Source organism: Maylandia zebra, linkage group LG3, assembly GCF_041146795.1.
Source record: "Maylandia zebra isolate NMK-2024a linkage group LG3, Mzebra_GT3a, whole genome shotgun sequence".
Lineage (NCBI taxonomy): Eukaryota > Metazoa > Chordata > Actinopteri > Cichliformes > Cichlidae > Maylandia > Maylandia zebra.
In genome coordinates, this window is record NC_135169.1 from 11,514,172 (window position 1) to 11,532,013 (window position 17,842).

The window sequence follows — 17,842 nt, forward strand, 5'->3', positions numbered from 1 at the left end:
AGTCTCTGCACATTGCTTTTCTCCCCCAATACCTACAGGAAACACAAGCAGTATATTGCTGCTTACAATAAGTTTTGAAAGGTTCTATCACATATTAAATTCAGTTTACAAGGTCTGGTGTCTACTGGTGTTTTTTCATCTTAACAAAAAAAATAAAATCTAGTATAGCCTGAAAAAAAATTAGCTGAGCTGTCAAGAACATGTCAAACCAAAATGCAACTAATGCCTCAATTATACAGTCTCTCTGTGACGGTACACCTTCACTTTATTTCCATGGCTTCAGATCACACCAAAAGTGTTACTGGGAAACTTTTTTTCGCACTAAATTCTATTAAACATTTGAATGCATGACCTCTGCCCCTTTTACCTGCTCTGTGCATCTTGACAAAGCTTGAGAGAAGAAGAGAAATGAGAGACTAAGATGCATCTGATGTATTTCAATAGTTCCCTAAAACAGTGGTCCTCAACCCCCGGGCCTCGGACCGGTACCGGTCTGTGAGTCGTTTGGTACCGGGCCTTGAGAGTTGAGGCTCAGGTGTGAAATGTATAGTTTTCAGTGCTTTTATCATTAACTCGGCTTCCCTGGGTCTTTTCCCATGTTGTAGTTGTGTGTCTTATTTTGAAAGAAATGTTTACGTGTTACCATAGTGACCAGAGAGCCTTAAGGGGCAGAGAGAAGGATGTTACTCTAAATGTAGTTGGCACATTTCAGGAGGATGCTGCTGATAAAGTTACACAATTACACAGTGAATTCATGTTTATTATTATATTTACAAAATGCCACAGTTTTTGTCTTGGTCGTATCATTTTATTTTGTTGTATTTATCGGCGACACCTTAATTGCAGGTCCGTGAAAATATTGTCTGACATTGCCCTAAAACCATGTTGACCAATCAGAAGCTTGAAAGGAGATCATGTCTTATGGAAATCTGAAACACACTTATGTACATATAACCAGGTTTCTTTGTTAGATTTATTAAAGTAACCAGTAAGTAACAAGTAATCAAAGAAGTAAAACAGACCATCAGATAAAGGCAAAAAGGAAACCTTGTGCTACTCTAAGTGGTCTGATGTGAAATCAGCATCATACTTAAAATTTACAGCATCTAATGAAGTAAACATCACAACACACATTTCTATACATGCATATATATATGTTCTCACCCTATTTAATATACAAACTACATTCAACAAAAATAAAAATAATATGGACTAATACAAAGGTAGACTCTATTAGTTCAATAAGAAGTATAACTTGGAGGAATTGAACATAATTTATTAAGATTGAGAAATGAATTAATGCCTTTGGCAATTCAACTTCAATGACCCATCATGGCAGAACAGAATCCAAACAGTGATAGGACTTAGGAGAGTTTCCCCTGGAGTCTAAACTCTGGTGGTGGTGAAGATGAAGACTGAGGCTTGGATGGAGCTCTGACTGAGGTGTTAGTGAGGTGGAGATTGGGAGGATGTGGGTGACGCGAATGAAAGTCTGCAAGCGAGAACGATATAAGAGCACTGACATCCAAAGCATGCACACATATTTTACTTGTCATCAGTTCCTATTTCAATTTCAGAATAAAGGCTTCGTCAGATTTAGGACACATGTATCCAAAGCTCTGTAGCTTTAACAGTAAAACGATATCTTTTTCTCTAAGTATCATTTTATAGCATCATTGACTGGGATTCACATTATTGTGGTCAAAGCTCTCTGTAGTGTCACATTTCCATATAAAGGTGATGGTATTAGTACATGTACTAACCCATACACTCTGTTTCCTCTGACACTGCTGATGAAAAGTAAAAAAAATAAAAATAAAATAATTATATATTTTATTTTATGTACTTACTTCTCTTATCAAGAATAATAGTAGATGCTACATTAATGTATTCATGTGCTGGTCTCTCTACACCGTTAACCTCTAAGAAGTCTATTAAAGTTTATACTGTACCACTTCGAGTGATTCCAGAGTTTCTGATCGATTCATAGACAGAAAGATCACCTACAGGAGAGTAAAATACAAGAAATAAAGTAAAATTAGTTTTCTTTTGTTTGTTTTTGTATGTCTGTATCTTTAGTGCTAAATGACTTTTAATAGTTACAAAAGTTATCATTTTTAGCGCTGACCGTGGAGAAGAGAGGAGTAAATCTGAGTGTCACTTTGGTTAGGAGTTTGGGGTGCAGCAGAGGATTGATTGATGTTTGGAGACTGCATGAACCTAAAACATGTCGTGTAAATGTAAAACTCATGTGTAACATTGTCATGCTTAAAAAGAACAGAAACAGTACTGTACAAACCTGTTTCTACAGCGATCTGTCAAAAAAGGGAAAGAAATGCATACTGTAATCCCTTTAAAGCACCAGAATGTATAAACCCTTCAGTCTAATATAAATATGTGGTAGTCTCACCTCTTATCCTTGTGTGGCAGCATATACAGCACAACAACACGGGAACAGTGAGTAAACTTCCAAAAACAAGTCCAATGATGAAAGGCACAAGAAACGAGTGGCTTTCACATCTGAAACCTTAAATTATAAAATATAAAACAACATAAACGATGGAATAACATTTTGGATGTAGAGAGCACAAACTCTGAGTGGTCAGTGACAGAAAAGCATAGATTACAGCTAAAGTCAGACTAAAATGAAGAAGTCAAACTACATGTATCTTTTAAAGACAAGAAATGTGATAAATACTACTGAGTAAGAGTAAGTTGGTAAATTAAAGAAATATGAACATAAATCCAAGCAGGATGTCCTTAAAACTCCCTGAAAAGTCTTCAGTTAATCCAAATTGCTGCAGCAAGAGCAGCAATCTAGGGACTAGATTACTGACAGGGACTAGAAAGAGAGAACATATTTCTCCTATATTATTGGCTTCCCTTCATTGGCTTCCTGTTAAATTCTGAATTGAATTCAAAATCTTGCTCCTCACATACAAGGTCTTAAATAATCAGGCCCCATCTTATCTTAAGGACCTTATAGTACCATATCATTCCATTAGAGCGGATCGCCCCATGCGTGGGGCTGGATGGCGCTAACGCGTCAACGAGCTAACTGCGCTAACGCGTTGACGCCGTGCACCCCCACGCACGGGGCTAGATGCTAGATGTTTCTTACTGTTAAAAAGGAGTTTTTCCTTCTCACATTTGCTGAAGCACTTGCTCATAAAGGGTCATATGATTATTGGGTTTTCCTCTGTTTTCTTTGTATTATTGTAGCATCTTTACCTTACAATATGAAGCACCTTGTGGCAACTGTTGTTGTGATTTGATGCTGTATAAATAAAACTGAATTTTAATTTTTACAATTTTTTTGAAAATATATAAAATGATTTATTAAATTAGGAATTTATATTAGATGCCTGAGTTAGCTTTTGTTGCTTGATATTTTTCATGGCTGGGCAAAAATATTCACAACCAGGAGGTTGAGGAAATGCAGTAGCATGCAAGGACCTGGAGCCACACATATGAAAAACGCTGCAGAGACAGCCGTCATTGGCTTTGAGGTATGAACCCTGAGTTGGTTAATGTGTTTCACCACACCAGACGGTCATAGCATGGTTTTGTGTGCGTACACCATACCAAAAAAAATAAATAAATAAAAGCTGTGAGATGCCAAATTGACTCCAAACCCACAGGTAGCAGGACCTGGCTATCGTTGATGTATTAAAATGTTGAGCGATAGTAATAGATAAATAAAGAAGAATCAGCCCCTTCATCAGCAGTATGAGCTGCTGGCATCTAAATATTGTTTTGTTAACAGATTACTTTTATTTATTACTTATTTCTTTTGTTGGTAGTACCTATATTCATCTTTTGAGAGCGATAAACAGAAAAGTTGTATCTGGTGTTCTATTCCTGTCAGGATTTTGCTATAAATTGAAACAAAAGTAATTCAGATCTATTGTACAACAAAATATAACAGATTCTCATTTTGGCTCCCTAGGTTTTGAGAATTTTAGCAGTTTCACAATCAATTATATATATATATATATATATATATATATATATATATATATATATATATATAAACACCCAGCACGCCCCTGTGGGCGGTTTATCCTTCAAGCTCGGGTCCTCTACCAGAGGCCTGGGAGCTTGAGGGTCCTGCGCAGTATCTCAGCTGTTCCCAGGACTGCGCTCTTCTGGACAGAGATCTCCGATGTTATTCCCGGGATCTGCTGGAGCCACTCGCCTAGCTTGGGAGTCACCGCACCTAGTGCTCCGATTACCACGGGGACCACCGTTACCTTCACCCTCCACATCCTCTCGAGCTCTTCTCTGAGCCCTTGGTATTTCTCCAGCTTCTCGTGTTCCTTCTTCCTGATATTGCTGTCATTCGGAACCGCTACATCGATCACTACGGCCGTCTTCTTCTGTTTGTCTACCACCACTATGTCTGGTTGGTTAGCCACCACCATTTTGTCCGTCTGTATCTGGAAGTCCCACAGGATCTTAGCTCGGTCATTCTCCACCACCCTTGGGGGCATCTCCCATTTTGACCTCGGGACTTCCAGGTTATACTCGGCACAGATGTTCCTTTACACTATGCCGGCCACTTGGTTATGGCGTTCCATGTATGCCTTGCCTGCTAGCATCTTGCACCCTGCTGTTATGTGCTGGATTGTCTCTGGGGCATCTTTACACAGCCTGCACCTGGGGTCTTGCCTGGTGTGATAGACCCCAGCCTCTATGGATCTTGTACTCAGAGCTTGTTCTTGTGCTGCCATGATTAGTGCCTCTGTGCTGTCTTTCAGTCCAGCTTTGTCCAGCCACTGGTAGGATTTCTGGATATCAGCCACCTCCTCTATCTGCCGGTGGTACATACCGTGCAGGGGCCTGTCCTTCCATGATGGTTCCTTGTCTCCCTCCTCTTTCTTGGGTTTCTGCTGCCTGAGGTATTCACTGAGCACTCGGTCAGTTGGGGCCATCTTCCCAATGTATTCTTGGATGTTCCTTGTCTCATCCTGGACTGTGGTGCTGACACTCACCAGTGCCCGGCCCCCTTCCTTCCGCTTAGCGTACAGCCTCAGGGTGCTGGACTTGGGGTGAAACCCTCCATGCATGGTAAGGAGCGTTCTTGTCTTTATGTCAGTGGCTTCTATCTCCTCCTTTGGCCAGCCTATTACCCCAGCAGGGTACCTGATCACGGGCAGGGCGTACGTGTTGATGGCCCGGATCTTGTTTGCAGCTTTTCTAGCGGCCTCTTCATGGTTCCCATTTGCCTGCGGGATCCCCAGGTACTTGTAACTGTCCTCTATGTCTGCAATGTTGCCTTCTGGTAGTTCAATCCCCTCAGTTCTGACTACCTTCCCTCTCTTTGTTACCATCCGACTACACTTCTCCAGTCCGAACGACATTCCAATGTCATTGCTGTGTAGCCTGGTAGTGTGGATCAGTGAATCGATGTCTCGTTCACTCTTGGCATACAGCTTGATGTCATCCATGTACAGGAGGTGGCTGCACCCTGTTTTCGTGTCTTGCCCACCGATGCCTTCTTGTTCCAGTAGCCCACTTTTCGTCAGGGTGCCCTGGTTCCTCAACACCTGACGCGGACCTTGTTGATCCGGGCGACGTCCGAGCCGGCATGCCTTCATATTTATCTGTCTCGCTCATGTCTGCGGTAGGCTTGCTTAGCATAGGGGGTCTAGCCTTAGGACCCTTACTGGATACAGACGCCCCAGGCAGGAATCGAACTTACGATCCTATATATATATATATATATATATATATATATATATATATATATATATATATATATATATATATATCCCTTCTTTTGACTCTGCCTTAACCAAGTAGTTTAAGACATGGGACAAAAATAATGAATAATGAATGAATCAATAGCAAAGAAAATTTTGTCAGCTGTTAATTTCATGTTAATTATGGATTTCATTTGTTTTATATCTGAACAAAATACAACACTTACCATTTGTCTCAATTGTGACTGAAACACTGTCCTCTGTGAAGAAAACTGGGTCTCCTCTTCCTCCTCTGCAGTAATAGATGCCTCCTTCTGCGACACTGAAAGTGTGGGATGATGTTCCGTTTGTTATTCTCTGGGCTGCAGAAGACTCTGAGGTACGTCTGAACCAGTAATATCTCCATCTTGCAGAGTCGTTCACAGAGCAGTTCAGGGTCACGCTGCCCCCCAGTGAGGCCCGAGGTTTTTCAGTTTGTGCTGGTCAGTTTGGAAAACACAAGTAAAGCATTAAGGTAGAAAAAAGATGGTTACTTTATTACATCTTAATAGAAAAGAATGCCAATATTGTTAATTATTATACATGTAATCCATAACATCGATGCAGGACATGCAAATCTCATAAATGCAAATTTTATTCACAGTATAAGATAGAAAACCTATCAAAATGTTTAAAGTGATAACATGTACAATTTAAATAAAAATATTTGCTAATTACTTATCCTTATCAAGGTCATAGGGGGGCTGAATTTCTATCCCAGCTACCACAAGGCAAGATGCAAGGTACACCATGGAGATGTCGCCAGGCTGATGCCCTGGAGACAGACCTGGGGAGGGTGCACAAGTTGAGCACCTACTTGCTGGGCCTTAGCCCATGGGGCCCAGCTGGGCGCAGCCCAAAAAAAGGACATGGGACCACCCGCCTGTAGACCTGCCATCCACAGGAGGCAGGCAAAAGGGCGACTGCAGTGTGTGCTTGGTGGCAGTCAATGGCATAAACCGTGGCAGACAGATCCCTGGCAAACCGATGGTTTGTTCTCTGCACCTTCAGGTTGGGGAAAGGGTCCTGACTGTGATCTGCAGTTATGCACTGAACAACAGTACCTGCCCTTGTTGAAATCCATGGGTGGCTTGCTTAAGAGTGCTCCACCTGGGGACTCTGTCGTCTACTGGGAGACTTCAACACTCATGTGGGAAACTACACTGAGACCTGGAGGGGTTTGATTGGGAACAATGGCCTGCCTGACCTGAACCTGAGTGGTGTACTGTTACTTACTTTGACAGCATTCTGAGGGAGACTGCGGACATTAAGTCTGAATGGACCATTTTAAGCACCTCCATTGCTGAGACTGCTGCACTGAGCTCCGGCTGCAAGGTGGTTGGTGCCTGTAGTGGTGGTAACCCACAAAACAACTGGTGGGCACCAGAGGTGAAGGGAGCCATCAGGCAGAGGAAGGAGTCATGTTGGGCTGTTCAGCTGAGTTTAAAGTGGCAGAAATAAGAATCAGCACCTCCAAGTCTGAGGCTTGAGGTCCTCAGCTGGAAAAGGGTGGCATGCCCACTCCAGGTCAGGGATAAGTTGCTGCCCCAAGTAGAGGAGATTAAGTATCTTGGGGTCTATTTCACAGGTGAGGAGAGGAGGAGGTTTGGAGATCTGCAGTTACTGGTTTCCTTTTATACACTCCACCTTAGCACTTTGTGACTTTGTGTCATGGTATCTGGTCAGGTGTCCCAGTATTCTGAGTTTTAAATGTATTCCTTCCTCAGGGTTCCTCCCTCGAACATACCCTGACCATTATTCTCATCACAGCCATCTGTTATGTGTTTTTTAACTTTTTGAGTTTACTATTAGCCATTTATCATCACCTTATCTTTATCAAAAATAAAACATATAACTGATAGATTCTGTTATTTCAAACATATGAGTGTACTGGTTGGAAAACAACTAGCTAGTTAATAAACAAACTGGAAGACTGAACAACAAGATAGAATCAAAATATAATGGAAATACGTTCAATTGGCTTTGAAAGTATTAAAGTATAGAAAGACAGACAAACAGTGCAGATCACAAATACAATGAGTCACTGTGCCTTGTCAGAAATACTGTAACAGTTAAACTCACAGGTTTCCTCCACAATGAATTCACTGCTGTCCTCTGTGTAGTAAACTGGATCTCCTCTCCCTCCTCTGCAGTGGTACAGACCTCCTTGTGAGACACTAATAACTCTGTTTGCTTCATTTCCTCTCATGAGCTGAGCTTTAGAAGAGACTGAATCACGTCTGAACCAGTCAAACTTCCAGCCAGCAGAGCCCTCCACAGAGCAGCTCAGTGTCACACTGCCCCCTGCTGGTATGGTTGAACTTTGTGCTCTCAGTGTGGCTATGGGTTTATTTGCTGTTGAAGATACAGAAAGAGAAAAAACAGTAGATTGATGTCAATTTTCTTTAACAAGAATTTTGTTATGAAAACAATCACACTTTATACATTCAGTCAGTCATTTAAATTGTAGTGAGCTCCAATGTTAAGAAGTGGCTCGGACTTCCCAAATGCCTCATCAGCTTTGGACTCTATAGCAACAGGATACTGTCATTGCCTATCGCTAGCCTGGTAGAGGAGTTTAAATGTGCCAAAGTGAGGCTTGAGATGTCACTCACAGACTCCCGGGACCCCATGGTGAGAGGCACTGCTCCCACCCTAACAAGTGGGAGAGTGTCAAAAAGAGGAAACTCTTCTGGGGAGTTTCATCATCCGAGCAACACACGATGTGCTACCTTCCCCAATAAATCTGCAGCTGTGGTTTGGAAAGGACCCATCCAGCCCCCTGTGTACAATCCCAGCCACACTCAAGCACATCTTGGTTGGTTGTAGGACTAGCCTTACTCAGGGCAGATACACATGGAGACACAACCAGGTCCTCAGTTCTCTAGCCGAGAAAGTTGAGTATAAAAGAAAATCCATCAAAGCTCAACCTTTCACAAACCAAGAGGAGCGTCAGTTTTCATCAGCATTTATCCGGGAGGGAGACAAGCTGAAGCCAAGCCCCTCAAACCCGGACCTGGGCCCACTGAAGGTTGCCAGGGATTGGCAGATGCACGTGGACTTGGATCAGAGGCTAATTTTTCCACCGAGATCGTAACAACTACTCGTCCTTTGGTCTAACTCCCCAAAAATGGTACCATGGGAGGAAGCAATTGAGGAAGCTTTTGAGCTTAAGAAGCTCAAAGTACAGAGGCTGGAAGATCAAGGTGTGCCCAGTGGAAGTGGGGTGCAGGGGCTTTGTTGCCAGTACAACAGCAAAACTGCTTAGAGAGATTGGGATCAAAGGACAGGTGCAACGGCAGGCTAAACGGCCGGGTAAAAGACCGAAAGTTGAGGCATAACGATGAGTGCTGCTGGTAAAGTTTCTGGGCTGCCTTTTCTCATAACAGCCATTCCTCAAGATTTTGTCCATTCAAAGCAATGCATTATCAGGGACTGTAACATCTAGTCCTTTTACTGAACCTGATTTTTCAAACTGTTTTTGGAGTTTATTATATATATTACATCTCACCACTTTATAGGGTCATGTATCTTTGCAAAGTAAAAAATGACCTGTGCTCATATAAAAAAAAAAATCAAATTTAGAACATGATAGACACGTGGAATCATTATAAAGCTGGTTTTTGTTTTGTTTTGTTAGTGCTGTTGTTAAGAATACTTTTTTCTGGAAAGTCATAATTTTGGAAAGTGGGGTGGGGTGAAAGTCATTAGGTCCCTTTACCATCACCGTCACCACCACTGCCTCAGACTCGGTGCAATCTAAACATCCCCTCAGTATTTTAGCTACATGATGTAGAGGCACACATAGACTGACTAAAATTATCAAAAGATTTTACTGATTTCTTAACACTGTACATTCCCTTTTGAGAAATAATATTATAGGTCTCCCTTTCCTGTCTTTCACATGTGTACATTAAATCTATTTTTTATGTATGCTAGACAGTTCAACTCACACAAGACAATCAGTGTGAAGGGGTCACTCCATTTTGCTAAGAGATAGTCACTGCTACCCCGACATTTGTAGTCTCCACTGTGGGACACTGATAATCTGCTGATCCTGTATTCACTGGATGTTTCAGGGATGTTTGGGTTTGGTGATTTCCATTCATATGTCATCTCCTTGTCTTCCCCTCCTTGGATCTCACATTGAAGGATGATTGTCTCACCAATGAACATCTGAGGCCAACGGTGTTGCGACTTTACAACATACAGGACTGTTCCCAAAAAACAAACACAATGTGAAGAAAAACAAAAAAAGAAAAAGAGAAAAGAAATTAACAGGTAAAAGGTTTATGAAGTGTTACTTTGATGTCAGTGATTAATATTTGTTATTTCAAAATGTAACACTCACCCCGTTTCTTAATTTTAACTGGAACGCTGTCCTCTGTGGAGAAAACTGGATCTCCTCTACCTCCTCTGCAGTAATAGATGCCTCCTTCTGAAATACTGATCGTGTGCTCTGATGTTCCAGCTCCTATTTTCTGAGCCACAGAAAACTCTGAATCACGTCTGAACCAGTCAAACTTCCAGCCAGCAGAGCCCTCCACAGAGCAGCTCAGTGTCACGCTGCCCCCTGCTGGTATGACTCCCTCATGTGCTGTTATTAAGGCCCGAGGTTTACTGGCTGTTTAAAGAAAAATATAAAACAAGTAAAACACAAAGATATGACTTGCTTCGTGTATGACTTGCAATACATTTGTTATAGAAATTTTTAAAAAATCATTATCTGGTTTGTGAGCTATTATGGACTGAAGCTATTAAGTTTTCCTTAATAACTTATTAAGGCAGTAGAGTTTTATGTGATATCAGTCAGCCATATAGGTAATTTGTGCTGGGAGCATCTGGCAGAGTCCCCAGTTATTCATTGTTTTTTTATTTATGCAGGTAAAAGCATCATTGAGATTAGAGATTCCTTTTTTCAAGAGAGACCTGAATGTCACAAATCTCCCTGGTATGGATATCCTATCTATTCTCAATATGTCCTGGGATTGCTCTGGGGCTACCTTCAGTAGGACATGCCTGGAACACCTCACTGAGGAGGCTCCCAGGATATCTGAACCACCTTGTGGTTAATGCCAGTGTGATTGAGGATTTCTTTAAAGTATTACTTCTATATCCAACTGTATCCTGAACTAAGGTTGCCATATTTCCATGGTTGCACTGCTTTGCTTCCTGAGTCACATGGTCGTTTGCCAGGATCACTTTTAAGTCAACCAAAGGTTTTGTGACATGGAACCAAACTTCTACCACACCTGAGTTTGTAATTAAGCGATTGCCAGAGTTGCACTCCCCTTCATTTATTGGAACCTGTCAGGTACAGGCTAACCAAGCACAATAGGACTGCTATTATTTTCACATACAAGAGTCTGGTTCTGGAATTACTGCAACAACAGGCAACAACCATCTTGTTTTCCCCAGCTCTATATATCCACTCCAGCAATGGAGGTGCAGAATAACAGCTAAATCCTTCTGTGCATTTTAAGGATCTTTTCCACCTCTTCATACCTTTCTTCACTTCCTCCACCTGTCCTCGTCTCTCATTTTTGATTTTCTTTGTTATGCAGATGATACACAGTCCTACCTCTCCCTAAAACCAGGCGTTGATAGCACATTGCAGAAAGTTTCAGATTGTCTTAGTGACATAAATTGCTGGATGTCTTTGAACTTTCTCAAACTAAACCATGACAAAAGTGACATTACAATTTTTGGCCAACAAGACTCTGTTAGTCTCACAAGAAATGACTTGGGCCCACGATCAGCTAATCTACATCCCCATGTTAAAAATATTGAGGATTCTACCCTCAAGCTGTACAAACAAATAAATTGAGTTGTTGTTGGCAGTTTCTTCCAGCTCAGGAGCATTTCTATCCTCAAAACTATCTTGTCATCTAAAGATCTGGAAACCGTTATCCATTATTATTATTATTATTATTATTATTATTATTATGCCTTCATTTCATCATATCTTGATTTCTGTAACTCTCTCTATTTACGCGTCTGTCAATGAAGCCTGTCCCGCCTGCAACTTGTTTAAAATACAGCCGCAAGGCTCCTGACGGATGCGAGAAAGAGAGACAGTATTACTCCGATACTCACATCTTTACATTGGCTGCCAGTTAAATACCAAATTGATTTCAAGGTTTTATTATTTGTTTTTAAAGCCCTCCATGGCTTGGCTCCAGCTTACATTTCAGATCTCCTTAGCCTGTACCTACCCACTCGAACTATGCATTCCTCCAGTCAGATGTTTTTACTGGTTCTACGCACCCAGATAAAATCCAGAGGTGACAGGGCTTCCTCCATCGCTGCTCCGAGACTCTGGAACAGTCTTCCTCTTTTATAAAATTGTCTTCCTCTTTGGAAATCTTCAAATCAAATTTGAAGACCTATCTATTTTCAAAGACTTTCGGATCTGATGCCGCTTTTGTTACATTTTAGCTATTCTGGTGTTTTATCTCATTGGATCATTTATACACGTGTATATGTATACATGTATTTATGTCCACGTGCGTACTCGTGTGTGTGTGTGCATATATGCATGCATACGTATGTGCATATGTACTGGTACATATATACTTGTATAAACAAATGTATATAAGAGTCTGCTTGGGTGTGTGTATATATTTGGATGTTTTGTGATGTTTTTAACTCATTTATGTTAATTATTTCTTTTATTTGATTACATCATCCCTGTTCAGCACTTTGGCCGATACTTGATGTCTTTTAAATGTGCTATACAAATAAAGCTGACTTGACTTGACTTTCCTATACTTCATGATTCCACTGCTAAGTCTCCTTGTCCTTTTTCTTCTGTCAAGAGAATACATCGAATATGTTCCTCATGGTTTCCCTCACCTCTACAATTGTACTTTCCCAGCCGTCTGGTAATTCTTGCCTACCACCCAGATCTATCTCAACTCCTCCCTGTGCAGCATTCTTCCTCCTTCAACTTTCACCATTTAATTCTTCCCTTTGCCTTCAGTCGCTTCCTCTTCTTCTTGATTTAAAAAAAGTCTCGATTCTTCTTCTTAATATTCAAAGTACTTTACATGTGCAGTATCTCATTATTAGGACATTTGGCAAATTCAAGAGATTAATTTCATTCAAGAGGTAATGGCAATAAATACGAAAATAAATAAATAAAGACTGAATTACATTTGAGGAAAACAAGAAAGAAAGAAAAAATCTCACCTGTAGCATTTCCATAGAAGACCGTACTGAGCACTGAAATGAAGATTGAAACCTGATCAGATTTTGTTAAACCTGTTTTTGATGAAGTTAAGGAATCACTCAATATAATTATATTGAAATAAACTTTAAATGTGCTACATTCAAGACAAATTGTATTGTCTGGAAATTTACTGTAATTCTCATAATTCAGTTCAGTTCAGTTTTATTTATTTAGCTTCAAATTACAACAACAGCCACATCGAGGCACTTTACATTGTAAGATAAAGACCCTACAATAATACAGAAACATGTTCAATAATTTGTGATACTCATAAGACACAGTTATTAATGTACTCACATAATAAATCAAGCATGCAGAACAAAGAGTGCCTCATTGTCACACCCAACCCTGCTGCAGTGCTAAAGTCAACGTGTTCTAACGGTGAAGCTGTTTCCTTGTAAAGTGTCTTTGTGCTTCCTTCCCCTTTATAATGAGCTCATAGAACTATAAACAGCTACACAAACCACAGCAGCACCGTTCCACTGCTGACATTTGTTGTCCACATCAGCTTGCTTCTTGTGCCAAGAAAGGTCAAAACAGTCACATTATGTTCTGCATTTATTTATGTAATTATCATTTACAGTGATCATAGCACTACTTTCTGGTTGCAGTGGTTCCCATCATTGGTAATTCACTATGAAATACATGCATCATCTAAACTACTACGTGGACTAGTGTGATTACATTTGTTTCCTCGTTACAATATTAAACATCAGTAAACAATGAGGAAAAATTGCCATTTGTTTGACTGACAAACGCACTCTTTGCAGCTTCTCTACACATCTACACACACACACACATGCACACACATGCACACACACACACGCACACACACAAAGATATGTGTCATGGCCATAGTCACTCCAGTTCTCTCAAATTTTTCATAGCCTTGCATTAACACTATGGGTAGCGCAGTGCAAAAGGAGCACCATTAAATTCCCACTGTGCTCTTCTTGACTAGATTCCTTTTTTGATCGTCTGCTTAAAAATTTGGTGAACATAAAAGCAGCTCTAAGCTACAGACTGCATTTCCTTTTCTCTAGATGACGTAATTCATCAGGTCACTTTCAGTACATAAAAATAAGTATAGCAGAATGGACAGAAACTACATATGCACATATGCAAAGCTGACACAAAAAGAAAGTAGTACAATTTACTGTACTGATTATGTTACTTTTATTAAAAAGAATACAGCATTTATCATCTGCAAAGTCTTGAACTCTACAGGTGAAGTTGTTGTTGCTGACATGATCACAGTGTATAGGGATACAGTGCTCCCATCAAAAGTCAGAGAGTGCAACACTGTCAAAACAGTAACATCCAATCAATTGTTTAACCTCTTATCTAATTCAAAGTGACACAGGGACAAAAAGTGGTGTACATCTTGGAAAGGTCGCCACATTATCAGAGGGTCAACATAGAGAGAGAGAATCAGCCATTCTCAAGGACATCTTTGGTCTGTCAGAGGAAGTCAGAGTAAAGTTTATTCTGGCTTACTCTGTGGGAAACTCCACAGAGAAATATATGAGCAGGCTGTGGTTAGTACTGCGAGCCAAGTGTGCTAATCATAGATAGACATTTAATTTTAAATATAAAAAAAATGTGATCCCACACATAATTCTCTATCATCTTGATGAAGATGTTGGAAGGGACTGGGACCAGAACAATGAACCTTAGGTGCCTTGGTTGGAGGTCAACTGTAGCAGCGCAGGAACACAGAGGCCCTCTGAACTCGGTGGCGAAAAATCCATGGCGTCTGGTCCTGGTTGCTCAGGGCCCATGGGCTCTGATTCTGTTTGTATGGGATGACTGGTGACTAGAGCAGCACTGAAGGCTTCAGAGATGACTCGGGAACCTGGAGCTGCTCAGGAGGCTTTGGTAGCCTGGGTTTCTAAAGCTTGAGCTGCACAGGGCTCACAGATTAGCAATTATCCTGGGCAACATAGGTGGGAGCTTCTACCTGGAAGAGGGAGCTCGAGGAGTTAAGGTTGCAGATGCCTCAGACTAACTAGGTGCAGAACCACCAATGAACTGCTTGGTATCATCAAGCCAGAAGAGCTGGCCAACATTGAGTCAGGAATTTCCAGAAAAATGGGCAAAGGTGAGCTCCCCAGACATGCTGCAGGTCTTGGGCTGGTAACTACTACTTCAGCATCAAGAGCTTCTTCATCGTGCGAGATGCAAGTACTGGCAGAAAAGAAGAAATGGTGAGCATGGAGGATGAAGAGTGAGGGGCTGGTGAAAGGCTAAGCCTAAGCAGAGGAGAAGTGGTGGACCAGGACATCTTTCTACATTGGTGCTGCAGTGGTGGAGAGAAGCTCTGTCAATGTGTCAAATCTTTTCGTCCATTTGCTTCACCAAGGACAGATCACACAAAGACCCCTTTAACAGCTCATTTGGAAGTACAGAGATATGCTGGTCATTTGATGTAGGGCAGCCTACGTGGATATGTAAATGATATGTCAATTACAGATAGGGTTGCCAACTTTTAAATATCAAATAAGGGACACCGTGGCGTGCCAGAAGCACAGTGCACAACAAGCTGGGCATAGTGTAAAAATGCACTGTGTGTGACATTGCGGGTAACCATCAATTTTCATGATATTTGGTAGAATAAGGGACAAACCAATTTTGCTCATTATATGGGATGTGCCAGCTGAAATGGGACAGTTGGCAACACTAATTACAGAATACCCATATGAGGTCCTATACAGGCCCAGACTGAGTGTCATGTTGTGCTGTTTTTCTGTTCCTGTCCCTGAATCCTGGTTTGTCCCTCCTGGGGACAACTCTGTTTCTGCCTTTCTGCTCCCAGCAATTCTCCGGACTCCAAAAAGAACACAGATTGGATATTTCAGTTTCTCACTCTTCCACTTCTTCAGCCGGTGAGTCACAGACAGTTGTTCTGTGTCTATGCTCTCTGTCTACCAGCTGTCAGAGCTAAAATATATTTTCCATAAGCTTGTAAGTACCTAAGTACACTTGCACACATTCAGCTTAGATTGTTCTTTGTCATTTTAGTTCTGTAGTCAAAGAGATGAAGATAAGGTCTTTCATGACTCTGTGAAAAGTCCCGGGCAGATATTATTTTTGGGCCTTGCCACCACACTGAACTGGAGCAAACACAGCATCTCACATTCTGCATGTTTATATGTATGTATCTCTCTCTCTCAGACACACACACACAACCACAGACACACATATTATAATATGAACGCATATTTTCATGGAGAAAAAGCAAATTATTCCATAATTGACATCAACAGGTTCATTAGTATTTTGCACAAATACAGTCAGATATATATCATATTATATCAGTCTTCTTTTAATAATGTAGAAGATTATTGCATACAAAAGTATACCGTGTTTATTGCCCAAACATTAATAAACCATATGTAACACTGAAAAAGCTGACTGTAAGTCATGCTGTTATTATCACTGAGTGAATAGAGAGAGCATGAAACTAAACAGAAGCACACCAGTTTGTACTTTTTTGTGCTAAAATACAGTAATATGTCTACAGTTATTAATACAGATATTGTATTTCATAATGATGATGACCTATAACTCTTATACTTATTGGGTGTGTATGACACTTGGGTAGCAGAGGAGCAACAGTGGCTTCATAAAAAGCTTCATTTTGGGGTTGCTGTTACAGCTCTCCTCACTGATCTGTAAAGCAAAAAAGACAACAAGATTTCCAATTTGAAACAATATTATGAGCTAAAGAACAAGAATAAATCATCACATCATACTCCATCATGTCAGCATAAATACCTAGAGTGCTCCCTCATTTGACTTCAGAGTAAATTGCTTCATCAGCTGACACAAGACTTGATTTTCCTGTAATGGAGAGAAGTTTACTTAAAAGACTTGTGTAGTCTCATAACAACAACAACAACAACAACAACAAAAACAACAATAATTTTCTTAAACCACAGGTTAACAAAGTTTTCTTTATCACTGTTTTTATTAGTGATATAAACAAAAATGCACACACACACAAACAAACAGATTTACATTTTTAAATTTAATCATAAATCATTATAATAAATTATCCATGTCATCACTGTAAATGATTGCAGGCTTTACTCACCCTTGTTTGTCTTAGTATTTCCTTTATCCCGGTAGTTGACCTGAGCATACATTGGACTGTCCTCTAAGAGAGATATGAGATTTCAGCATACATTTGTGCAACACAAATATCACATACAGCTGATGGATCAACGGAAAAAGGTGGATGGAGGTAAAATATAAGAAATTTACAACGGTCTGAAGATAATCTCACAAGTGAAGAAAGAAAGTGCAAGTAGCTTGGACACAGCGGTACCTAAATATTACACATTTTTTACATATATCTTTGCAAAAATGTTCAAAATCTTAACTTTAAAGCTCAAATACTAAAGATGACATATCTAACTTTTGCCTTCAAAGTTTTATGCAAAAAATGTTAAGTGAGGATATAGTTAGATTTAATAATTATATTTTCATATTACCTAGAGCTCTTTTTAATTTGACTTCGGAGTAAACATTGGTTGATTCAGGACTTGATTTTCCTGTAAGTAGAAAGACAATTATTTAAACTTCTTCATATTCTCATAATTAAAATCAATAACTGTTTTTTATATCGTAGTTGTCCAAAAATTAGAAAATAAAACAGCACAAAAAAATAAATAAATAGAAAAAAACAAACAAAAAAAAACATGGGCTTTTTTTGCTGCATGGAAGAGAAATCAAATCAAAGTTTTATATAGACGCCTTGAAATATAAAATAAATTAATAATTAAAACAAATTAAATTTTAAAAACTGATTAGTCATTAGATATGAATGCACCTGATTTTACTTGTGCTGAAACAGAGAATGGAA

At 40.1% G+C, this 17,842-nt stretch overlaps 1 protein-coding gene across 1 annotated transcript; it reads right to left on the reverse strand.

Annotated features, from left to right (window-relative positions):
• Positions 1 to 778: 778 nt before the first annotated feature.
• LOC143412391 (basement membrane-specific heparan sulfate proteoglycan core protein-like) lies at positions 779 to 13,416 on the reverse strand. The gene is made up of 11 exons (XM_076879529.1): positions 13,273 to 13,416; positions 12,936 to 12,968; positions 10,096 to 10,368; positions 9,698 to 9,958; positions 7,827 to 8,099; positions 5,933 to 6,184; positions 2,411 to 2,527; positions 2,300 to 2,315; positions 2,129 to 2,220; positions 1,953 to 2,003; positions 779 to 1,492 (listed from the first exon to the last, which is right to left on the reverse strand). The coding sequence occupies exons 1-11, from the start codon at positions 13,307 to 13,309 to the stop codon at positions 1,365 to 1,367; spliced, it is 1,533 nt and encodes a 510-aa protein (XP_076735644.1). The 5' UTR covers positions 13,310 to 13,416; the 3' UTR covers positions 779 to 1,364.
• Positions 13,417 to 17,842: the final 4,426 nt, after the last annotated feature.